The 25850-nt window shown below is 43.4% G+C and overlaps 1 protein-coding gene across 2 annotated transcripts in view; it reads left to right on the top strand.

The window, feature by feature from the left end:
- CHMP2B (charged multivesicular body protein 2B) overlaps nt 1-25850 on the top strand; it is a 244297-nt gene that overhangs the window by 194248 nt on the left and 24199 nt on the right. For both annotated transcript variants that reach the window (XM_044072081.1, XM_044072080.1), the window contains exon 5: nt 20815-20921. In XM_044072081.1, coding sequence (XP_043928016.1) covers nt 20815-20921 — 107 coding nt within the window. The remainder of the gene's footprint in view (nt 1-20814; nt 20922-25850) is intronic.

Below are 25850 nucleotides of genomic sequence, written 5' to 3'. Positions count from 1 at the left end.
CCCATCTGTGATGACTGCAGCTGTATTAGCACTCGAACATCTACATTTATGGTAGGTACAAAACTGTACTTTGAGGCTGGTGAGAATTTGGGAGCTATAAAGTAAAATGGATAAGAGGTAGGCATTTGAAACGGTTAGTTTTGCTGCTTTGGTAAGATATTTTTTGTTTCTATAGAGGAGACCTAGCTTGAGATGTGTTTCTGATACAATTATTGACCTGTAAATCAAAGGTTAGTCTATCATCAATAGTAACACCTAAGAGTTTTGTATTGGAGTCCACCTGTATTTGAGTATTATTTTGTAACAGTATGGAGAAGAAAGACTTTATTTGGTTTAGGTTTTTAGGGAGAAAGAGTAGTAATTTGGTTATTCTTTGCATTAAGAATAAGTTTGTTTTCAGATAGCCAGTTTTCCACAGTTAAGAGGACTGTGTGTCTGATTTTTAGTTGAGTTCATGATTCAGCAAAGTGTAGAATCGTCTGCGTATTGTATCAGTGAGGATCCAGGACAGGAAGAGTAGAGAAGGTTGGTAAAGATGTTATAAAGAAGTGGCCCAAGGGGGAGAAAGCTGAGAGCCATTTGACTGATAGACTCCAATCAGAGAGATAGCTGTTAACTTCTCTCCATCCATCATATCTTGGTTTAAGTTTCCAGTTTAAGGAGCGAAGAAGTTTGAGAGACTGCATCAAAAACTTGAGAGGTCAATGAAGAGACAGGAAATAAGTCTGTTACTGTCTCTAGATAGTAAAAGCTGTGGTGGTGCAGTGGTAGCGTTGCTGCCTCACAGCAAGAGGGTCTCCCATTCGATTCTCGGCTGGAGCGCCTTCTGTGTGGAGTCTACATGTCCTCCCCTTGGTCGAGTGGCATTCGAAAGACATGCGTAGAATGGGCGTGCCTTAGTTGAAGGTTGGGTGTCGAGCTGGCACCTCTGCACCCGTAAAAAAATCTACTGCCAATCATTAGCAGACCAGAGTTCCACTGTGGCGAACCCTAACCAGGAAAAGCCGAAAGAAGAACGGTCTCTAGCTAGTGATAGTTTAGGAAAGACAGGAGAGCTGTTGTAGTGCTGTGCATGGGACGAAAGCTGTGTTGGGTAGGTGTGAGTAGATTTTCTTGCAGAAGGTAGTGTAAGACTTGATTGTGTATACATTTTTCCAGAATTTTGGAGAGTGGTGAGAATATGGCTATGGGTTTAAAATTAGTTACGTCTGTGGAATTTCCTCCTTTGTGTATTGGAAGGGTGTAAAATTGTTTCCATATGGAAGGGACTGTGGATTCCGTAATAGTGCGGTTTATTAGAATAGAAACTGGGAAGCAAGAACATCAGCAGCAGCCTGAAGGAATGTGGAGGGAATGTTTTCTACGGATGTGGAGCAAGATTTTAATTTAGATAGTAGAGTTTTAATATAGTTAGTGGAGACTGGTTTGAGGGAGAAGGTAGTATAGTTAGTGGAGACTGGTTTGAGGGAGAAGGTAGTGGTAAGGTTGCTACTGATGGAAGGGTATGAGCTATTAGGTGTATTATTGTTTGTGGGATGGTCTGTGTCTTGATTTAGTAATTTGGATATTGAGTCTATAAAGAAGTTGTTAAATATGGAGGCAGTTTCCTCATGTGTTTTGTCAGGTTGAGGGTTAGGGGAGGCTTGCGTACCTGGGTGTAGTATTTGATTTACAGAGTGCCAGAACTTTTTAGAGCTGGATTTAAAGGTACAAGATGGATTATTATAGAAGTTTTTCTTATCTTTATGTGACTTTTGCCAAGATTTCTAAGTTCTTTATATTTCTGGAGGTCTGGTTGATAGTTTTAGTCCAAATTTTCCATGTTGTGTCTTTTTTTTTTAGTAGTGCAAGTGTGTTTACAGTCAGCCATGTAGCTATGTTAGACTTTATGAGGACTGTTCCAAGGGGTGCCACAGAATTTAAAATACTAAGGAAAGTGGAGTTAGTGGACAGCTTCATCCAAAGGGAGTAGTTTTAAGGGATTCCAGTTCACTTTTGATAGTAAAGATTTGAGAGTTTCAGGATAAAATTTTGTTAGTGGTCTGTGTTTGATAAACCTTTGAGGTTTAGCTTGATGGGATGTGTATCTTAGTATTTTTACTGGACAGTGATCACTTAGGGAATTAGCGTTTCAGGGTTATGGTATTTGGAAGGGTGAGACAAGATTCCAGTCAAGGAGAGATGAGGCTGTATGGGAGTTACAGAAATAAGTGGGATCAGAGATGAGTTGGGTAAAGCCATAGAGATTAAGGTGTTGTGAGGAGTTTTGAGAGAAGAGAGCCAGTTAATGTTGACATCCCCAAGAATGATGGTTTTATTTGGGATGTGTTGGGAGATATGAGCAAGCATATTTTCCAGTAGGTAGATATCACCTAGTGAAATGTAAATTGCTACAATGGTGATAGTGGAATAGCTATTAATATTTAGGTTTACAGATAAAATTGCTGCTGGCAAGAAGGCTTGGGATGTAAAAGTAGAGTTAGAAATGGTAAGGTGGTTAGAGTGTAGGATAGCAATGCATCCACCTTTCCTTTTTGGTCGATCTAGACAGAGATCTTGCCCTCTGGCTATAGCATAGACAATGTCTTGGTGCTGGGATTTCAACCAGGTTTCAGTCAGAACAAGGAGATCAGGAGTATGGTGGGAGATCCAAGCATGTAGTTCACTTACTTTGTTCAGAATACTCCTAGTGTTGAATAGAAGGAAAGATGTTTGGGAGATTATTGATTTTGGGGTTAGGAGGGCTAGCAGTGGAGTATGTTGGACCAGGGTTGGGAAGGATGTCTCTAGATAAGTGTTTTTGTGGAGGTAGATTAGTTTGAGCATATTAGCAGTGGGGGTGTAGTATTTGGTTTTGTGTTTGGTAGGGGTGAGTTGGATGTTAGGTAAGTGTATTTTTGGTCACAATGACATACATTATGTTTTAGACTTCATTCCTTTAGGAAATGCATGGTAGCATAAAACCTGTTAGTCTAGCAACTTTGTAAGTTTGTAAGAGCAATGTTTCAAAATTTGCCCCTATTTTGGAGCCTTTCTCCCCAGAATTATTTTTGGCTTTGTCTAAATTTCTTGCACTTGGAGGCTGAGAGCTGTTGCTCTGCACATTGCTTATGCAAGACCAGCATTGGCTTTTTTTATACATGAAGAGGTACTGAGAGGAATGTCTGACACTGGAAAGAAAGGACCTTTTGTTGTGATGCAAATGATACAATTTACTATTACAAAGGCTTGTCCCCAAAGGTCTGTTACACAACTATGCTGTCTTAGATGGCCATTATAATCTTCCAAAACAATCTGTTAGCAATTGTTCTTGTAGAAGACAGATTTAGTGAAAAAGGATTTAATTTACAGACCAAATTTAGTGTGTCATTTTGTCTAGAAGACAGTTTTGTATAGGAATGTGAACACTGCACTAGGTTTCTAACTACCTTTCTTCTGGAATGGAAAGTCCTTGAATTGAGCAAAAGAGAGCTTTACTTGTAAAACTTCAGAATCATTTTATATTGCTGAGGGAGTAGCTACCAACTGGGTTCCTTTTTCTGGAGTAAGGACCTAAAAATCAGAAACATCATCACTTGAGATCCCGTAGCCTTTATTTCATGTTAACCAAGCACTTCAAAGTAGTGGAGTGAACTCCAGCCAGCATTGCAGAGTAAAGGAAAGGCAGTCAGAACAAGCTGTCTATGCACTGAGATTACACTTCTGGAAGGCTATTACAGTTTTGCAGCCAGAAAAAACATGGGACTGTGGTTGACGAACATACTTAACACTGCCTTGTTTGCATCAAGGCCGGCGCTTTATCTGCTGTTGGTTTTATTAAAGTCTGATTCGACATCTTGAACATTTGTACAGCAAAGTGCCCTTGTTGAGCATTTTGCAGCAACCAATGACTGTCCCAGTGCTCAGACTGGCATTGATTGCTGGACAGGAACTGCTAATAAGGAAACTTGGAGAGAAAAACTTTTAACTGCTAGACTTTTTTGTCACATTGCCTGCACAACAAACTGAAGAAGTCAAAGAACTGGAACTTAATGAGAGCCTCTACATAGGTCCCAAGAAGATCTGTATTAACAACTTTTCCATCTCTGTATCCCCTTTCCAAGCATGACTGTTATCTAGCAAGGATAGACTTTTCACTGTGTGATTCCTTAAACCTCTTGTATTAGAAGCAACATGGGATATATGCAAATATCCCTTTAGGACATCAGGTGTTTCAGCTATATGGCAATTCTGAATGTCCATGACTTCTTTCATTTCAAGTCTGTTTATGGACAAATTCAGGCCAATAAAGCCAAACCCCACTAGCTGTGGGCATGCATGTTTCAGCCTTCTTATGACATCAGTGCAACTTTTGAAATCTTGAATTACATTGACCCCACAGGCCATACATTTCTTTTGATTATGAACTTGCGGCAGTGTGCATTGACAAAGCATGGGGATGTGTTGTGCAGAGAAACCCCTGCCTGCTTAGTGTCCTGTTTTGTGTTGCAGTGGCAGTGTTTACATTTTGTTGCTTTAGGTATGCTCAGTAGCTACATAAACTGTGCCAGGAGACGCTAGAAAGTCCTTGTGAAATATCAACTGTAACATTTTTGTGAATGTGGTATTTGAGATGTCCTTCCATTTCACTGGTGCAGTTTTCATTACATTAGGGATACCCTGCTGTGGGCAACCCAGCATCCAGCCAGTATACCAAAGCCTTAGGTTGCTTTAAGGTACATCATATGTCACATGTATGCTCCTCGTGTATCATAGGGCATAAAGGTGACATTCAAATGTACCATCCTCAGAGCTTCTTTGCTGCCAGTCTGAACACCATCTCTTGATCATCAATCTGAATGCCTGTTCCATTGATGGTTCACCCAGCCGTTTAGTAAGTGCCCTGTTGGGGTTCTTTTTTTACTTGTCTTTTTATTGTTGCTTCTGGGATTTCATGTCATCCAAGAAGGGTAAATGCCATGTGGGAGACATATATTTCCCATAAAGATCGCCATGAACAGTGTCTGTTTTGCCTTGGTGCCTCACACAACCATGCATCCTGTTCCATCTGTCAGGCCTTCATAGCTAAAACCCATAGTATGTTCTTCTTTGGTGCTTTATCTTAAAAAAGAAACTACGACCAGCTTCTTACAAAGGACACTGTGGAGGGAACTTCACTCTCCAAGGCACAGCCATCAGTGAAAAAGGCCAAGAAGCCTAGGCCAGAATCTTCTGCTGTTCAGCCTCTGCTGGACATCTGTCCCGAGTCGAGTGAATGCCCGGAGGTTCGTCCAGCTCTATCATTGCATTCCTCTGCTGAGGAGTCTGGGGAGGCATTGCAGACATCTGCTTCGGACATTCTGGGGGAACCGCAGCTCATTTTCTCTAAGGGGCCTAGAGGTGTTCCTCAGATATTGGTCAAAGACTACGTCCCTACTATCATTATTGAACATCGTCCTAGGTCAGGGCCTTCCAAACTTTTTAAGGCACAAGTCCCATTGAAGAAAAAGCAAAAAACTAAGCATATTACGCCTGCTGCTATGGATCCACTGAATGAATGGCAGTCCTTCACTCGGGGCTTGATTAGTACTTTGGCACTGAAACCTCCTCAGTGAGTTTCTGTTACAGCCCCCCCCCCCCCCGGTCATTTTCTCCCCTAAGAAGACCCAAGGAACAGAGCTCTTCTGAGGAGGAGGAGCGGAATATGGATGAAGAATCCTTTGACTACTCTTCTGAGATTCTCTCTCTCCTTTTGGATTATGGATCAGAGGAAGAGGAATCTACCAGTCCTAATACTCCCTTTGAGAGATTTCTTTTGGGGATACTATCTCTAGGATGACAGAGTTCTTTAAATGGGATTGTGCTCAAGTTTCTTTGGTACAGTAAAGGTGCTATGAGTTCCTGCAGATGAACTGTCCTAGGCCTTCAGCTATTTCTCCTGTTTTGGCTGCATTTTTGGATGCATTTTTCAATGCTTCAAGGTTACAGACTCTTGGCCCCCTGCTCCCAAGAAACCTGATAGATTCTATAGTGTGTCTGAGAACTCTACATTTTTGTATAACTGTCCTTCTGCTAACCCTTCGGTGGTGTCTGTAGCTTCTGACAAGCCCTCTCAATTGCTTCCTTCTCCCAAGTTACTGCCCTCTTGTACAGCTAGCAGGAGCATGGAAAGGCTAGGCAAGAAGGTTTCTACCTCTGCTACCTTAGCTTTTAGGGCAGTTAATTGTCAGACCCATATGTCCGGGTATTTGTTGGCTGTCCTATCCCAGGCTTGTCCATTTTTTTTGATCTTCCAAACTCTGAAGGTAAAACTTCTGCCCTTTCCTTGGTAGGGACTTCCTCCCAGGTGGCTTTTCATTCCAAGTGTAGTTATGCAGCAGATACTTCCTCTAGGGGTGCTGCTTTTGGGTCAGTGATGAGGAGGTATCCTTGGCTTGGGCTTAAACCTTTGCTTGATTATATTAAGGCTGAGTTGACAGATGCCCCTCCTTGATAATTAACACTTGTTTGGTGAAGCTGCTGCTGCTCTAAGTACTGTCAGGACAAAGGCAAGGTTTTGCAGGACTGTAAACGTGTTTGATTCTCCTGTGCCTAAGTTTCAGTTAAATTACCCCAGTAAGTCGGCTTTTGTTTGTAGGCAATCTTACCCTCCTCCTAAGGATAAGAAGGGTGGCAAACGGGCTCCTCATGCGAACACTACTCAGAAGTTTGTGCCTGAAAAGTCTCCTTTTCCTGATGAACCAGGTGCTGTATAACTATCCTGTACTTTCCAGCCATTTTCCTCTTTCTCTTCACCTCTGTCTTCCTGAGTAATCTGCAGTCAAGCAGGATTCCTGGGTGCTGTCCGCCAGAAGTATTTCAGGGTCTGGAAGTCCATTCCACTTTTATGGGTATTCCTCTGCCCCCTCAGGAACATAGGTGCTTCAGGACCTTTTAATTCAGAGTACTATTCAAGTGGTGCCTATGTCTCAAAAGGGAAGGGGGGGGGGGTTATCCAGGATGTTTCTAGTGCCCAGTAAAGCGGGTACTCTGAGACCAATTCTAGACCTCTCTCATCTAAACACGTTTCTGAAGGTGCCCTCCTTTTGAATGTTGTCCCTTCAGACTCTGTTCCCTCTTCTGCTTCCTGAGGCTTATGCTTATCTCCTTATTCCAATTCATCCCCTTTTCAGGAACATTTCTCTGTTGCTTCCTGGCATTTTCAGTTCTCTGCTTTGCCCTTTGGACTTTTTACTGCCCCAAGGGTATTCACCAAATGCCTCACTCCTGTGATTGCTTTATGCAGGTTTGAGAGGATCCAAGTATTTCCTTACTTGAATGACCTGTTTCAGTCACCCTTTCCAGAGATCCTGTTGCAAAATCCTCATTTTACCATTTCACTTCTGCAGAGCCTGGGGGTTCTCACAGAAAGCTTCAAAAAGTCTTTTCTAACTCTTTCTCAAGGCCATGTTTTTCTAGGGTGCAGGATACAGAATTTGCTTATGCTGACATCCCTACTTCCTCCCAAGGCCTTAACGCTCAATGTGAAATTGTTCAATCTCGCCGTTTGTTCTTAAACACGGGTTCGGAGCCGATCCTCTGCTCAGTCTGCCGCATCACCAGCTCCGCATCTTCGAGAAAGCTCGAGGCACAGTAATATCCCATGATCCTCAGGTGCTAACCCTCGGATCTAGTTTGCCGCTAGCAGCAGATCGCATCGAGAGGCTCGGGCCAGTAAAATTTTTTCTATTTTTCTTGTTGTATACTTCTGATTTTACAGATTTATACTCATTCTTTATAGTGTTTGATAAGTTTTATTATATAGTTATTTAAGACTAGTTTAGTTAGTTTCCTACTTTAAAATCCTTAGTAAAGGCCTTAGGCAGTTTTCTGTCAGAATTTACAGTACTTAAAAAAAAAATTCCACTTGCAGGAAGACTGTTCCATTTGTCATTCCTTTAGTGGGAGGGTCATGCTGGAAAGACGCAGGAAGTTGGTTGACAGAGGGTTGCTTAAACCAGAGTTTCAGGAGGCCCTGGACAAGGCTGAACAGGTTTCTAAGTCTTCGAAGGGGTCGAAGTCTTCAAGAGTGTTGGAGCCCAAGTCATCGGCTCCGAGCACCTCTTTTCAGATTCGGACACCGGCTCCTATGACTTCGGTGCCGGGTGTCGAGAGTTTATCTCTGCACGAGGCTCAGGTCTTGGAGCTGGTATCAGAGGTACCACAGTCTGCTATCCTTCGCTCGGTGACGGCTTCGATCCCTTCGACCCGTTCTTCGAGGCCACTTTCCGACTCCGATGTGGACCGAGTGGTACAGAAGCTTATGGAGAACTCTGCTTTGTCCAAATTAATCGAAGTTTCGTCCCAGTTGGTTTCGAAACTCGAAGCTATTCCAGTTCCCTCAACACTCCTCAGAGACCAGTCGAGTCATCGGTGTTGGGAGTCGAACCAATGATTGTAGAGCCCTCGGTGCCGAAGCCTCCAGTAGTGCTATCTGCTCCGTTGACCTCGACTCCTTCGGAACCAGCCGGAGAGTCTCTGAGCCGAAGATCTTTCCTGGGTTCCGGGGGGGATAGTCGAACCGAGATATCGGTTCCGACTCTTCCCCTCGGTGCCTCGGCTCAGATCAGTTCGGATCCGTCCTCTGTGTCTGAGCCCGTGGTTCCGATTCCGGAGAAATGACCTCCTTCTTCAGATCGGGTCGGGGCACCAGTGCCTTTGGACATCATGAGGAAGGTCTTGACTGATCAGTATCTTCGTCTCCTTCCCCAAAAGGTCCGCGTTCTGCTTCTGTGCCTTCGGTGCCTACCAAGCGTTGAGACCCAATGCCTCAGAAGTCCCTACAGGGCGACTCTGGTTCCTCAAATGCATCCCCATCTGCTCCCGCTGAGGATGTTCCGAGGAAACGACTGTGCAAAAGGAGGCACATAGATTCCCCTCAGGAATCTCTCACATCTGATACCGATTTAGATGAAACAGAAGGGTCCCCATGGTCCACCTCTGAGGATGTCTCATTTGCAGACATTTTGGAAATCCTGAAACAAAGGGGGGACTGGCAAACCCTTACCCCTTCTGTGGATGAATCAGTCTTACTGAAGGCATTTGGAACTCAACCTTCTACCTCCTGGGTGACTCCACCCTTTGACGATCTCATGGATCTAATAGCTCGGAGGGCTTGGGAAACACCTGATACAGTGGAACCAGTCCCTCGTAAACCAAATAAATACATGACGGCCCCCCAAGATAAATCTTATCTTACAAAAGGAGTTCCCATAGATACTGTGGTGGTGGCGGCGGCCACTAAGATGTCTGAATCATCTTCCTCTGTCCATCCTCCTAATAAGGATTCTAGGACAATGGACAGATATGGGAAGCGCATATTTAGTTCGGCGACTTTTTTCCATCCGATCGCTCAACTACCTTACGCATTTCACGCATTTACAGAGAGATCTAATTAAGGAACTGGGAGATGCTCTCCAGGGACACACAGATGCTGCTGTCGCCGAGAAAGTGACGGCACAACTTAACACCCTAAATTCCATAGTCAACTCGTCCATGAGGCTGATTTCATACGCAGCCGAAGGGTCGAGTAGAGCGGCAGCTTCAGCGATCGCCCTGAGAAGACTATCCTGGTTGCGCTTATGCTCCTTTGCGGAAGCCTTTAAGTCTTCCTTTGCCAACGTCCCCTTTGATGGTGCCTCCTTGTTTGGGCCCAAAGTAAAGGAGACTCTCACAAGGTGTGAACAAGAAGGGAAGACCCTGTCTGCCATAGGGGTCCGTTTTTCCATTCCATCTAGACCCTACCCTAAAGGGCAACGAGGAGGAAAAATGTGGTTCCGAAAGACTCTGGGATCTTTTCAGCACACCCAAAGTGATGCCCCCTCCAGAGGCAGAGGAGGGGGAAGAAACGGAAGACGCCACCCAGCCGGCAGAGGGGGTCCGCAAAATCAGGGCAACAGAGACCTTCTCTGGAAAGCCCTTCCAGCACTCCTGAGTGCAGGCCCGGCTGTCCTACTCTGGAGGCAGTCGGGGGTCGCTTGGCTTTATACCCAGAGGCCTGGCTAAATCTTACATCAGATTCCTGGGTAAAAAGCATAGTTACTAGAGGATACAACATTCCCTTCATAAAAATGCCACCCAACTCCAAAAAACTCCCAGACGTTCCACCCGGTCTGCAAGAACAAGCAACCATAGAGATAGGAAGGTTGCTCGAAATACCAGTCCCAGCGGACCAAATAGGATCCGGAACTTACTCAAGGTTCTTTTTAGTTCCAAAGAAAACAGGGGACTGGAGGCCAATTTTAGACCTCAGCAAGTTAAATACCTTTGTGAAAAAGGAAAAGTTCCGGATGGTCACGCTTCAGTCCATCCTTTTCTGCAGAAGGGCGACTGGATGTGCTCTATAGATCTCGGACGCATACTACCATATCAAGATGGCCAGGGCGTCCAGAGATCACCTGCGCTTCCGGCTGGGAGCCAGTCATTTCCAGTTTCGCGCTGTGCCCTTTTGTCTCACCTCAGCCCCCAGGGTGTTCACCAAATGCATGGCAGTAGTAGCGTCTCACTTGAGACGAAAGGGATTCCGGGTGTTTCCTTGTCTAGATGACTGGCTCCTATCCACCACCACCGAGTATCGTCTTCTACAAGCCGGGGACTACACCATCAGTCTTTGCTCTTCACTAGGCATAACGGTGAGTTTTGGAAAATCTGTCTTATCGCCGTCACAGCGTATCTTATTTATAGGAGCACAGCTAGACACTTCCCTGGCTCAAGTTACTCTCCCCCACCAAGAGTATCAGACCTCAGGCATCAAATTTCACTCCTTCACAACAAGAAAGTCCCTGCCCAACAAATATTAAGAGTGCTAGGCTTGATGGCAGCCTCCCTTCTTGTAATTCCTTTAGGCAGGATGCACATGAGGATTCTTCAATGGATGCTATTCGCCCAGTGGTCGTATCTACAACTTCCACTGTCTCACGAAATCTTGATCACGAATTCTTGCAAGAAGGATCTCTTGTGGTAGATACACAGTCAAGAGCTAACACTAGGACAACCGTTTGTATTACCCAGTCCGGTAGCAACTCTAACCACGGACGCTTCCCTGATAGGGTGGGGGGGATTCTTTCAGGGACACAGTCCATGGTCAATGGTCCAACTCAATCTGCACATCAATGTTCTAGAGCTGAGGGCAGTGTTTCTAGCGTTGCAACACTTTCACAAGTCCATACCTCAGGGAACAGTGACAGTTCAGACAGACATGTCAGTGGTCTGGTACATAAACAAGCAGGGGGGAACCAGATCTTACCCATTATGCAGAGAGGCCCTCAAAATTTGGCAATGGGCAAAGTCCACTGGACGCTTTCTGATAGCAATGCACATCCTGGGGACTTCCAACGTAATCGCGGACAGGCTGAGCAGAGCCATCCTGTTCCCTCACGAGTGGTCCCTCAAACCTCAATTGGCGGAAGAGATCTTCCGCAGATGGGGCCAGCCTTGCTGCAACCTGTTTGCATCCCCATTGAATGCCAAATGCAGAAGTTATTTTGCGTTCTCACCCCCTCCAGGGGGTGTCCCCAGGGACGCACTGGTATACGATTGGCCCCCCCGGGTCTCCTGTACGCCTTTCCTCCTATTCCACTAATTCCCAGGTTTTTGCAGAAAGCCAAACATCTAGACAGGACCATCATACTAATAGCCCCATTCTGGCCTCGACAAATCTGGTTTCCCTTCCTTCAATCTCATCAAGTGGAGGAACCATGGATGCTGGACCCGGAGCCAGACCTGTTGACACATTCGTCGGGAGTTCCTCGCACCTTTCTCAAGTCCCTCAAACTGACAGCTTGGCTGCTCCGCTTCCCATTTTAGCCAGGTCGGAGTTACTATCCCCTGCAGTACAGCAAATGATTGCACCTTCCCACAAACCATCTACAAGGAAATTGTACAACAGCAAATGGAACCGTTTTACGCACTGGGCCTCCAAACAAGGTATAGATCCATTCGGGGCTCCAGTACACAAGATACTAGATTTTCTTACCACACTTTTTCAAGAAGGAGCATCAACATCCACTATAAGGGTTCAACTGGTGGCTATATCCAATTTTCATATTGGCCGTGAAAATGGTTCTCTTATGTCCCACAGACTTTGTAAAGCCTTCATGAAAGGTACCTTTCACCTCTGTCCCCCCTTTCGTAATCCAATAACACCTTGGAATCTTAATCTCATGCTGTCACAACTCATGTTGCCCCCTTTTGAACCAGCAGCCACAACTTCGTTAAAGTTCCTGTCGTGGAAAACACTTTTTCTGGTTGCCATCACTTCCGCCAGGAGAGTTTCAGAGCTACAGGCTCTATCTATCTGACCCCCGTACATGATTTTTCATCCAGATAGAGCAACCTTGCGCACCAATCCGTCCTTCCTTCCGAAGGTTTGTTCGATTCAGAACATCAATCAATCTATCGAACTACCTACCTTCTTTAAAAATCATTCCAATAAGTTAGAAAACACATTGCACAAGTTGGACGTTCACAGGCAAATAAGATTTTACTTACATAGGACAAAAGAGTACAGAAAGTCAGATCAACTATTTGTCTCATATGCTGACCAAAGGAAAGGACAGGCAGTAACGAAGGTTACCTTATCCAAGTGGCTCTCAGATTGCATAAGTTTTGTATATGCTGAATCGAAACAGCAACTCCCTTTCAAACCCGGAGCTCATTCTACAAGGGCGATTGCTGCCTCTTCAGCCCATACCGCTCGTTTGCCTTTAGATACCATTTGTGCAGCGGCAACTTGGGCAAAACCACGTACTTTTATCTCTTCACTCTCCCTAATGTAATGATACTACAACAGTGAAATGCAAGGACATAGTACAGTTATGTAGAATCTCTTCACTCTCCCTAATGTAATGATACTGCACCAGTGATATGGAAGTACATAGTACAGTTATGTAGAATCTCTTCACTCTCCCTAATGTAATGATACTACAACAGTGAAATGGAAGGACATAGTACAGTTATGTAGAATCTCTTCACTCTCCCTAATGTAATGATACTACAACAGTGAAATGGAAGGACATAGTACAGTTATGTAGAATCTCTTCACTCTCCCTAATGTAATGATACTGCAGCAGTCATATGGAAGTACATAGCACAGTTATGTAGAATCTCTTCACTCTCCCTAATGTAATGATGCTTCAACAGTGACATGGAAGGACATAGTACAGTTATGTAGAATCTCTTCACTCTCCCTAATGTGATGATACTACAACAGTGACATTGAAGGACATAGTACAGTTATGTAGAATCTCTTCACTCTCCCTAATGTGATACTACAACAGTGAAATGGAAGGACATAGTACAGTTATGTAGAATCTCTTCACTCTCCCTAATGTGATGATACTACAACAGTGACATGGAAGGACATAGTACAGTTATGTAGAATCTCTTCACTCTCCATAATGTGATGATACTACAACAGTGACATGGAAGGACATAGTACAGTTATGTAGAATCTCTTCACTCTCCCTAATGTGATACTACAACAGTGACATGGAAGGGCATAGTACAGTTATGTAGAATCTCTTCACTCTCCCTAATGTAATGATACAACAGTGAAGTGGAAGGACATGGTACAGATGTCCTTCAAGAATGCAACTGCAGTTATAACATGTGGGTTGTCCTGCCTCGGGCAGCCCTCTGTTGGCCAGATTCCAAAGTCTGGGTCCGACGTCGGCTGATGTCGCATTTCTCTCCGACGTCAGAGCGGCTGGAGTACATAAGCATCAGCCGACGCCATTTTCTTCAGTCTTTCTTGCCGCGCGGTGCCCGAAGCAGAAGCGGTTCGCAAGTGCCGGTCGGTCAGCTCCTGTATTCTAAGATACCGAAGTCATCAAAAAAGCTAAGTACCCCGTTGGGGACCTTTTCTTGCCTCAGCCGATGTCAGAAATTACTGAAAAAGTTAACAGTTGTCTTTTTTGTGGTAAACAAATACCTCATAAGGATTTCCACTCTTACTGCCTCCCTTGCATGGGCCCAGACCACGACGTCTCGGCCTGTGTAGCCTGTGCTCGCTTCAACAAGCGCACTCTCAGGCGCCGGGTGGAGTTAGCTGAAGATTTTTTCGGCGATAAATTTGCTTACACCATGCCGTCGGATCTTCCGACATCGCAAACTCCCAAAAAGCGAAAAGACTGGGACTGACATCCTCGGCCCGCGTCTACCACCGACTCCACGCCAAAACCTAGCGCGAGTGCTCCGGTTCCCTCTGAGACAGTCTCTCCACCGCTCCGAACCGAAGACACCGCATTACCGACGACTCCGATTCCAGACATTACTCCGCCAGTTATAGATTTTCCTCCTGATACAGAAACCGAGGAAATGCCCGAGACCATTGCTGTAGACAAGGTCACTCCTGCACGTGGAGCTGCCAGGCCTCCTATGGCCATGTCTATTAAGGCCTACACTAGGGCTAAGGCAGCCAGCAAAACAAAGCATATTTCTTCTAAATCCTTACCTCAGCCGACTCCGGAGACACAAATTATGTCCATGGCTGCTGATTTAATTTCCATGATTAGAGGTTCACAGGCCCATCCTGAGAGAGCATCCCAGCCTCCTCCTGATAAAAGGCCCCGGGTTGAACCCCTCTGACCCTACTCCTTCAGATGAAGACTGAGTCCACTCTGATAGCCAGGAAGAGCTCTTCCAGACCTATGAGGACTCGGATGCAGAAGATTCCATCCCTTCGGCCTCCCCTCCTGAGGATATTTCTTTTGGGGAAGTTCTGCACACCATGAGGGAACATTTCAAGTGGCAAGGTCAGGAATATTCTGATTCTAGGAAACGCCTTAGGACTTTCCTTAAGAAGCCTCAGCACAGGCCCTTAGCTATTCCTCCTGTACTTGATGTTCTGGATGATTTGTATTCTGACTCTAGTGCTACCCCTGATTCTCTTCCTCCTGCCCCAGCCAAGCCAGACAGGTATTACAGGGTCCCAGAAACTCATTCCCATTTATTCAGGGCCCATACTGCTGATTTGGAAACTTATTTCACAGGGGCCTACAGGAGTTTCAGCCTCCACCTCAAAAAATCCTTTGCCCTCCAACAGGGAAGCGAGGTCATTTAGAGAGATGATGGGGCAAAAAGGTTTACACATCCACTACCTTATCTATGAGAGCTTTAAATTGCCTTTTTCATATGTTACAATATCAGGATTATCTCTTAGAAGATTTAAAAAAAACATTAGCTTCTCCTGATCCTTTAGACAGGAAGACTTTGCAGGAAGCTGTACATAACACTCAGCAAGTAAGCAATCACTTCCTGCAGTGTGGATATGATGCACTGGAAGCTTCATGTAGGGCAGCTATGACAGGGGCAGTGATTCGTAGACATGCTTGGTTAAAAGATCAACCTCTACCAGATCATGTAAAAGCAAAACTTCTGGATGCACCTTTGGAAAAGAACAAGCTTTTTGGTGCAAATGCTAAGGATGTGTTAAAGACCATCAAGAAAAAGCAAAATCAGTTCAGACTGTGAAGGATTTCCTCCAGGTTCAACCCCCCAGATTCAGTAGGAATTGGTCTTTAAAAAAACTGGTCCTTTCCTAATCCAGAAAAGTTTCAAAGGGGTAAGAACAGACGTGGCCGAGGAAGAGGCCAATACAGAGGCCCTTACAGGGGACGACAGTGGCAGCCAGGAAACCAAAGAAGTGACGCAGGGGTTTCACCTGCCCAACAACCACAATCTCAATGACTTTCCTCTACTACCGCCTACCAGGGAACAACTAGAAGCTCCTTTGGGAAATTATCTCTGTTTGCAGAAAACTGGCACAGACTGACAAAGGACAAATGGATTTTGGACATTATAGACCGAGGGTACAGGTTTCATTTTCATACCTTACCAAGAAAACAAGGCATTCCAAACCTACCACAAAGTCAAAGGGCAGAGGCTATCAAGCAAATCACTCTGCTGACTCGAATGAAAGCAATAGAAAGAGTTCCACAACAAGAACAAGACCAGGGGTTTTACTCAAGACTGTTCCTTGTTCCAAGAAAAGAATCTCAATGGAGACCAATACTGGACTTGTCCGCATTAAACACCTTTCTCATAGTACCAAAGTTCAAAATGCTGACTCTACAGCAACTAGTCGTGGCTGATTACTCTGGACCTCAAGGAGGCATACCTGCATGTCCCTATCAGACACAGCTGCAGAAGATACTTCAGATTTCTTGCAGGGCCAGAGCATTATCAATTCTCAGCATTGCCATTTGGCTTATCTACTGCGCCCAGAGTATTTACAAAATGCCTGGCTTCAGTAATTGCTCATTGCAGGCTCCAGGGTATACAAATTTACCCGTACCTGGACGACTGCCTCATACAAGCGGACGACAAATTAATGACAAAAAACCTGGATTATGTCATACGATTACTTCAAGCTCTGGGATACACAGTCAACTTCCAAAAGTCAAGACTGCAGCCATCCCAGCAAATAATCTTCTTAGGAGCCAAACTAGACACAGCCTCTCAGATGGCTTACCTGACAGAAGACAAGCAAGAGAAGTTAACTCATTACTTCAAAGGTTTAGCAAAACTCACCCAGATGACTGCAAGGAGATTCCTACAGGCCCTGGGTTACATGGCATCCTGCATACTACTGGTTCCATTAGCAAAATTACACATGAGAAAGCTTCAATGGTACCTAAAAAGCATTTGGTCTCAACACAGCAACAACTTGGAGACAATCATACCACTCATTCCATGCCTACAAAAGGAATTCCTATGGTGGGCCTCGGTGAGCCAGGAAAACACAGGTATGTCATTCAAAAAACCACAGATAACACAGACCATGACTACAGACGCCTCAGACCTTGGATGGGGGGTGCACATGGAAGGCAGGTGTATACAAGGACAATGGTCTCCAAAGGAAACACATCTGCATATAAACCAAAAGGAAATGCTGGCAGTAATGCACGCCATCGAGGCTTTTCAACACCAACTCCAGCAAGGCCATTTAATGATACGGACAGACAACACCACTGTGATGTGGTACATAAACAAGCAGGGGCACCCACTCTTACCCCTTTGCAGACTGACAATGCAGCTTTGGGAGAAATCACTGAGCCTAAACATCCAGTTACAATCCCAGTTTGTTCCAGGAAAAGACAATGTGTTGGCGGACAGCCTAAGCAGGAATTTCACAGATCCACACGAGTGGAGGTTACATCCAAAGGCCTTCAGACAACTCACTTCGACATGGGGCAAGCCAGAAGTGGACCTATTTGCCTCTCACCTCAACCATCTTCTACCAAAATTTTGCACAAGGACATACCATCCAAAAGCTTGGAAAATAGATGCCCTCTCATTCAACTGGAACTCCCTAGCAATCTATGCATTCCCACCTCTGCCACTGATGACCTCAGTATTACTAAAGATCAAAGCAGAGAAGCCCAAGGGAATCATAATAGCTCCGGATTGGCCAAGACAACACTGGTACCCACTACTACGGAGCACATGTCACACCAGGAGGTGGGCCCTCCCTCAGTGGCCTCTACTCGAAACACTGCATCCAAATCTTCAGACACTGCAGCTAACAGCCTGGGAGATCCCATAAATAACTTCAACTTATCTCTCTCCAAGGAAGTTCAGCGGATACTAACAGAGGCTCGAAGACCATCCACCAGAAAGGTTTACTTAGCAAAGTGGAAAAGATTCAGCAATTGGAATACCAGCAAGGGACATGATGCATGATTGTTGAACATCCCACTCATTTTGGAATATTTGGCAGATATGTTAAAGAATGGCCTCTCATATTCTTCCATAAAGATAAATGCATCTATTTCAGCTAGATACAACACTGATCCTCCTGTTTTCTCTCACCCCTTACTAAGACAATTCCTTAGGGGAATCAAGAACATTAAGCCACCAAGAAAGGCCCCAGTACCAGCCTGGGACCTCAATTTTGTCTTAGAAAAACTGACTCTACCTCCTTTTGAGCCAGCAGCTTCAGTTGACTTGCAATTTCTCTCATGGAAGACAGCTTTCCTGTTGGCAATTACCTCAGCAAGAAGGGTTTCGGAGCTACAGGCCCTAATGGCAATACCACCCTTTATTATTTTCCACAGAGACAGGGTTTCATTAAGGACCAACCCTACTTTTATGCCAAAGGTGGTATCTAGGGTTTCTCTAAATCAAGCCATTCATTTGCCTGCTTTCTTCCCCAATCCTGGGAATAAGGGGGAAAGACTTTTGCATACCTTGGACATTCACAGACAACTTCGATACTACCTGGACAGAACCAAGGCCAATAGGAAGTCTGAACAACTTTTTGTAGCTTACGCCCCTGCAGTCCAAGGAAAAGCAATTTCAAAACAGACTATTTCTAAATGGATTGGACATTGCATCAAATTCTGTTATTCCTTTCATGGAAAGACTGTTCCAGCCAATGTCAGACCACATTCCACCAGAGCTACAGCCACCTCTACAGCATTCTTAAGAGGGGTGCCTACCAAGGACATTCTAGAAGCTGCTACATGGAGCTCCGTGCATACATTCTCCAAACACTACAATCTCCCTCTATATTCCAGATCCAGAGCAGGCTTTGCTTCGGCAGTCCTGCAGGGTTTGATTGCCACACCATCTCTTTCCTAGAGCATACCTCCTCCCCCAGCTAAGCTATGGTATTCTACCCACATGTTATGACTGCAGTTGCATTCTTGAAGGACATAGTACAGTTTTGTACCTACCATAAATGTAGATGTCCGATAGACATGCAACTGCAGTCGGATTTTCCCTCCCTCCATACCCCTCTATGCCTAGGGTCCACTCCTATCCCTATTGCTCTTAGCTGGGGATATCTGTTATGGTGTATTTGTTTTATTGCTCATTTATCTGTTTGGAATCCTGTTTTTGTCTTCCAATTTGATTACAGCCTTCCTTGGAGGGCACCTGGCATCTGGGGCAAGAAACACTGAAGAAAATGGCGTCGGCTGATGCTTATGTACTCCAGCCACTCTGACGTCGGAGAGAAATGCGACATCAGCCGACGTCGGACCCAGACTTTGGAATCCGGCCGACAGAGGGCTGCCCGAGGCAGGACAACCCACATGTTATAACTGCAGTTGCATTCTTGAAGGACATCTGTACTATGTCCTTCCACTTCACTGTTGTATCATTACATTAGGGAGAGTGAAGAGATTCTACATAACTGTACTATGTCCTTCCATTTCACTGTTGTAGTATCATCACATTAGGGAGAGTGACATGGAAGGACATAGTACAGTTATGTAGAATCTCTTCACTCTCCCTAATGTAATGATACAACAGTGACATAGTACAGTTATGTAGAATCTCTTCACTCTCCCTAATGTAATGATACTGCAACAGTGAAATGGAAGGATATAGTACAGTTATGTAGAATCTCTTCACTCTCTGTAATGTAATGATACTACAACAGTGACATGGAAGGACATAGTACAGTTATGTAGAATCTCTTCACTCTTCCTATTGTGATGATACTACAACAGTGACATTGAAGGACATAGTACAGTTATGTAGAATCTCTTCACTCTCCCTAATGTGATACTACAACAGTGAAATGGAAGGACATAGTACAGTTATGTAGAATCTCTTCACTCTCCCTAATGTAATGATACTACAACAGTGACATGGAAGGACATAGTGCAGTTATGTAGAATCTCTTCACTCTCCCTAATGTGATGATACAACAGTGAAATGGAAGGACATAGTACAGTTATGTAGAATCTCTTCACTCTCCCTAATGTAATGATACTACAACAGTGAAATGGAAGGACGTAGTACAGTTATGTAGAATCTCTTCACTCTCCCTAATGTAATGATACTACAACAGTGATGGAAGGACATAGTACAGTTATGTAGAATCTCTTCACTCTCCCTGATGTAATGATACTACAACAGTGAAATGGAAGGACATAGTACAGTTATGTAGAATCTCTTCACTCTCCCTAATGTAATGATACTGCAACAGTGAAATGGAAGGACATAGTACAGTTGTGTAAAATCTTACCGTAACAGTAGATGTTTTCTTCACTGTTGCAGTATTCACTCACTCCCATCTCCCCCTGGTTCTTTGGTTTTCTGAATGTGCTGGCAACCTCTCCTTTTCCTTGAACTGGCATTTGTACTGGGGCTGTCAGTTTTGAGGATGGTATGTCTGGACGTCACCTTTACGCCCTATGCTACATGAGGAGCATAATGTGATGTATGGCATACCTTAAAGCAACCTAAGGCTTTGGTGTACTGGACAGATGTCTGGTCGCCCTTGGCAGGGGATCTGTAATGTAATGAATACTGCAACAGTTAAACAAAGGACATCTATTGTTATGGTAAGATTTTACACAACTGTATTTTCCATGTGTTTATTCCCTTAAGTTCTTCTACACAAATGAAGATCAACTGCAGAATTGTTTGTGTTTCTATTCAACCTCTGACTTTATTTACTACTGAAATGTTGTTTAGATTCAGTTATTGTGAAGCATGTCCTTTGTGTTTGTGTCCTGTTAGGTGTAATTTGAATCTTTTTTTTTTTTTTTTTTTTAATATTGCCAATTATACTGTTAGCAATATTTAGTAATGGTGAATATACTGAAAATATATTTCTAAAATGTTCAAATAAATATTTATGTACACATGTATGCAGTTATTTTACCCTTTAAGCAATGGTTTATCTGCAATGTGCAGTTCTGTTCCCTTTCAGGATATGATTGATACGATACATATTGCACACTGTTTTTCATGGTGCCTTAAGAAAAATAAGGATGTAAGCTGAACCTTCCACTTTCTGAAATAGCAGATGTAACCGTTGGTTTTCTCCTTATTTTTTAGTTAATGACACACTAGATGACATTTTTGATGACTCTGCTGATGAGGAAGAAAGCCAGGACATTGTGAACCAGGTGCTGGATGAAATTGGAATTGAAATCTCGGGGAAGGTAAGTAAAATTTAAAACCCATTAGAAAGCACGCAGGACCCTGTTCTTTAATAGGGTTGTTCTAGTTTCTGCATCAAGGAAGGGGAAAGATTTTGAAACTCCCTTTGCATTCCATCAGAATCTTATTTAAATGCCCTCTGAAAATGATTAGTGCCATGCAGAAGCTTTTGTGTAGTAGCCACTTGGGTAGAATACCGTGGGAATGGACTATTAAATTGGCAGACGCAGCCCCAGGCAGTAGCTTTCTCTTTAACTTTTAACACGGATTGTGTGAAACTATGAAGCATATACAGTATATTTTAATTGCTTAATTAGTCTACAAAGTGTGCATTCCTGGGGGGAAAGCAAAGATGTGTGAAGATCATGTAAAAGGGTGAAACTAGCTGTTTAGCTAGTTGTGAGTCTTGGGTTTTGTGTTTGAAATTTTAAAAAAAAACACTGCTTTTTTCTTAGAACTATGCATAAATGATTTATCCAGTTGCACTTTAAGTACAGGTTTAATGTGCATGGTTCATGTACCAGTATATGACTTGGTGTGTCCTGTTTCGGCACTGCCCTGATAATGTCCGATAACTGCTTTTAGCTACCGCAGACCCTTACTCCCAGTTACTGCCAAACATGAAGGGCAGTTTTTTTCAGCACAGGTACTACAGTTCTTGCCACCCTTTTACCAGCTTTTGCGCACTCCTGAGCTGTACTTGCAGATTTGAATTGTTCCTTTCTTAGTGTTCCTTTTACGCTTCTGAATTTATCCACATGGCTCAACAGCTTAACTGGTATTTAGACTCCTATGCAGTAAAAAATGTCACACTTGGTATACATTAACTGGCATCTAAACTTTGATTTGGAAAGCTTCCTCTCTATCAACACACCTTTAAACTTTGTCCTTTCTGATTTTTTTTCGCCTTTCTGAAACTGTCATGGTTATTGATTAAGTTGCTATCCCCAGCTACCTCTACTGTCTCCTTCTCGTCTTCCCTTCTGTCTTGACTTGCCTTCAGTGCAGCCATACTCCCACATTTTTTACTTGACAGCACGCTATGCTAGGGTTTCTCAAAAGACTTTTGCTATACTTTAGTTGGCCGGACCTTCTTTATAACATGGATTTATGCAGCTACCTACAATACTATAAATTTTGCTTATATGAAACCAAAGAATGATTTAGCATATTTGCTTTGCAGTTGCCTGCAGAAACCATGCTCTGCATTTAAAGGTGAGAGTTTTTACTATTTTCTTGTAGAATTCAGTAGAGCTTGGTGGTAATTTGGCATCTGCTGGTGAACTCTGCTGAAGTCCTGTGCTGAGTTTAGCACAACAGTGTGCTAACCAGTACTGTGGTTGCCACACTTTTGATCCCTACTGGCGTGGTTGTGTAGACAGATTATTACTGCACTGTCCTTTTGTGGTATCTGTGTGGTTCAGGCCTCACTAGCAGCATTTTATTCATGCTTTAAGTATGTTTTGTTCATTTGGACCCCACCACACAGACACACACGCACAGACGCATGCACACCGCTCAACCTGCAGACATTTAAAATTAGGAACAAAGGCCCTTAAAGTAAGTACATTCAGTCAAAATCTGGGCGTCTAATTATTATAAAAGTTCAATACCAAATAATACCTAACTCTTCCCACTTTCAGTTGGAATGTGGGATGCACTTTTAAAGACAAAGAGGGATGATGGCAAAAGTGCAAGCACATGGTCAGAGATGGTATAAATTCTGTGGACTTAAACTGTATTACAAAATTCTGCGACATAAGGTCAACATGAGGTCAGTTAAATTTGCTTCTTAAAAAAAGAGATCTAAGATGGGTCTTTGTTTGGCATGTAGTGTGGTTTAATATATACTAGATCTCTTCAGAAATCACGTGTGATGAGGGGGAGTCAGAAAACTGTGTGCAGTAAATCAAGCCTGAAAATGGGGACATACCCCTCCCAAATTAAGTAAATCATGCACATGGGTAAATCGGACCTGAAACCTGGAATGTTCCTCCAAAACAGGGACATTTGAGAGGTCTAAGACGCACACTATCACTCACCCACTCGCAGAGCTTGTGAAGTCCATATAGTGGATCTAGGGCATTTTTGCAACAAAAATGCTAGTCATCACAAGGGAGATTCACATTTCACTACACAAATCTGTAAGTAGATTGTATGTCATTTTCCCAACTGATGGCTCAATTTTTTATTTTTTACTTTCATGAACAGTAATGGATATATAACCCATGGGGTTAGATTTGGCTGCATGAATAATGCATGCAGGAGCCCAGTCCCACCTGTTTTGGTATGCCATATTGTTTAACCAGCTGCCCAATGAAGTTTAACTATAGATTTCGTCTTTAAGCAGAACTACAAAGTGCATTGTCTGTAATATGCACAGCTCTCAACCTCTTGTCTCCAGAAATAGTAAGGGAGAAAGAGAGAAATCAGGGACACTTTATTAGTCCTTGTAACTGAGTTTGGCAAAATAAGGGAATGTGAATTAACATCTTTTTCTAAACTAAATAAAACTTATAACTCTAATTATTGTCATTATTATTATGTGGCCACCACCTTTTCTCCCAAAATCAACCGTTTTGGGAGTCATTACAAGAGACAGAGCAAGGTTTTAAGCTAAAATTAGGGCCATCTCTGAAAATCTGGGACAATTGAAAGATTTGATAACCTGACACTGCCCTGACTGACTTTTTAAAATCTTTTCCAAGCCTGAATGGTATGCATGCTTCAGATTGCCTTTTAGAGTAATGCATGCAGGAGTAACCCCACCCTTGGGATTAGAATGTCAGATTGTTTAGCCAGTTTATTGAATATGTAGCAGATTCTGTGTCTGGCATTCAATTGTTTTTTGTTTTTATGAAGTTTTCCTAAAAGGTTCTTTTTCCCTGAGTTTTGGACAAGTACAGTGTTATATATAAAAAGTCATCTGTGTGGGACATAGTTTGACACATCCTTTTGTAATGCAAGGTATAGCCTAAAATGAAGAGACTCTACGATTAAACTTGAAAGGTTGCTTATGTAGTAACTTATTATTTTATTTCCCTGACTTTTGAAGTGGAGTGACTAGTAACGTATTTTGTTTTTTAATGCCTTTCTGTATCCATTGTATTGTTGGGGGTGAGGGTTAATTTTGATTTGCCAGGATTGGTATTTATTTTTCTAGTTGGGCATCCCAGCCAAACTTCGAACCGGGGGAATCTGTTGGTTTGAGGTGACACTATCCACCTGTTTCACTGTGCTGCCCCACAGCTAGCTATGATATGGTACAGAATTTTGTCTGTGGTGATCTGCACATGGAGGAAATCCAGTGCATTATCCTGTTTGATCACTCTAGAGGTATACTTGTTATTGTACATTAAGGTACCTCCTCCTTCTATTAAGGCACCTCCTCCTTCAGCCCTTGTTGCGCAGCTACTGGTCTAAAAGTAAGGATGGAACTGAAACCTTGTACTGCCAAGGTACTCTCTGCCGCTTTAATCCATGTCTTGATAACTGCACAGATGTCTACTTTCTTGAGGAGTATGAGGAGAGCTTGAAGTGGGTGTAGTTTTTTGTTTAAGCAGTAAGACTGAGGTTTAGTTGAGTTGATTTTGCCATTTCTGTAGGTTTGACAATTTGTCATTGCCTAAAAAGGTATTGGGGGTGGATAAAGTTTTAGCCAGTATTTGAAAGCCTAGAAGGGAGAGGTGAAGACCATCCTTGGCAAAGAAACAGGGTCTGTTAATCATGTCATCCGAAGCGGACAAATATTGGATCACCTTAGAATGATACAAGAAGTTGTTGAAATCATTTTTTGCTTGTGTTGTGTTGTCATCCTCAGTGATGGTAATATGCAGCTCAGTGCATTGTGACATCATCGTCCGTGATGCATTGTGTCATTGTATCCTCCTCCGTGATGCATTGTGTCATTGTATCCTCCTCCGTGATGCTGATGCATTGTGTCATTGTATCCTCCTCCGTGATGCATTGTATCATTGTATCATCCTCAGTGATGGTGATATGCTGCTGAATGCTAGGCTCATACCAGCCTGAGTTGCATAATCCGAAAGCTCCATAATGTCTCTCTTCTTATAATACAGGGACATCTCAGGTCATTTATACCTACATAGACTATGATGGAGTCATACTGGTACCTGTGGAGTAACTACTTGAGTGCATACATGATTTGGCAGATTATGGCTCCAGATAAGCAACTAACAGTTATATTCTTGTTCAGCCTGGTTAGGAGGGCATCAATATATCTTGCAATGGACTTCCCTGTGATGAAAGTCCTGTAATGTTTGTTTGCTTGCTTTAGGGGCTCAGTGTTTGGGGCTCCACTCAGATTGGCAGTATCTGTGATGTTCGGTGGTGTTTTTTCTTTTTTTTTTTCTGAGCACCTTTGTGCTTGGTGAGGCATGGCTTTACAATTGGTGATCTTTGTTTAGGAAGATTGCTTATAAGTCCCTCAGCATACATTAGTCTGTGTGTGTGTTGTGTACTATGTGAGGTGGGTGTTGTGTGCATGGTTTCGACAACCTGATGTGCACTTGTATGCGACAGTTTAGCCTCTCGTGTCAATGTGAAAGTACACCTCTCACATACTGTCCGCTTCTTAAAGGATTAAGTGATTGTCAGTAAACATGAGAGTATTGCTACAGTGTCTTAAGATGCCCATATGCACCAAGCTGGCTACAGAGAAGTCCTTTGATTTGTGAGTTTCAAGGAGGTGGTTTTATTAGAGTTATTAAGGCTATTAAAGGTGCTCTATCAGAGTATATTATGGTAAACAGTACTAAATTTTATTAACTTTAATGTTTACACATCACTGAATTCAATCAAATCTATGGATATTGCCACTTCACTCCCAACTAGCTGCTTTAAGCTTGTTGGCATACAGGACATTTGCACTATATAGCTGCTTTATGGGATACAGTTTTATAAACTGGTCT

The sequence above is a fragment of the Protopterus annectens genome, chromosome 5.part0, assembly GCF_019279795.1.
Source record: "Protopterus annectens isolate FY-2018-M chromosome 5.part0, PAN1.0, whole genome shotgun sequence".
NCBI classification, from domain to species: domain Eukaryota; kingdom Metazoa; phylum Chordata; order Ceratodontiformes; family Protopteridae; genus Protopterus; species Protopterus annectens.
This window is presented reverse-complemented; position numbering and strand designations above follow the sequence as displayed.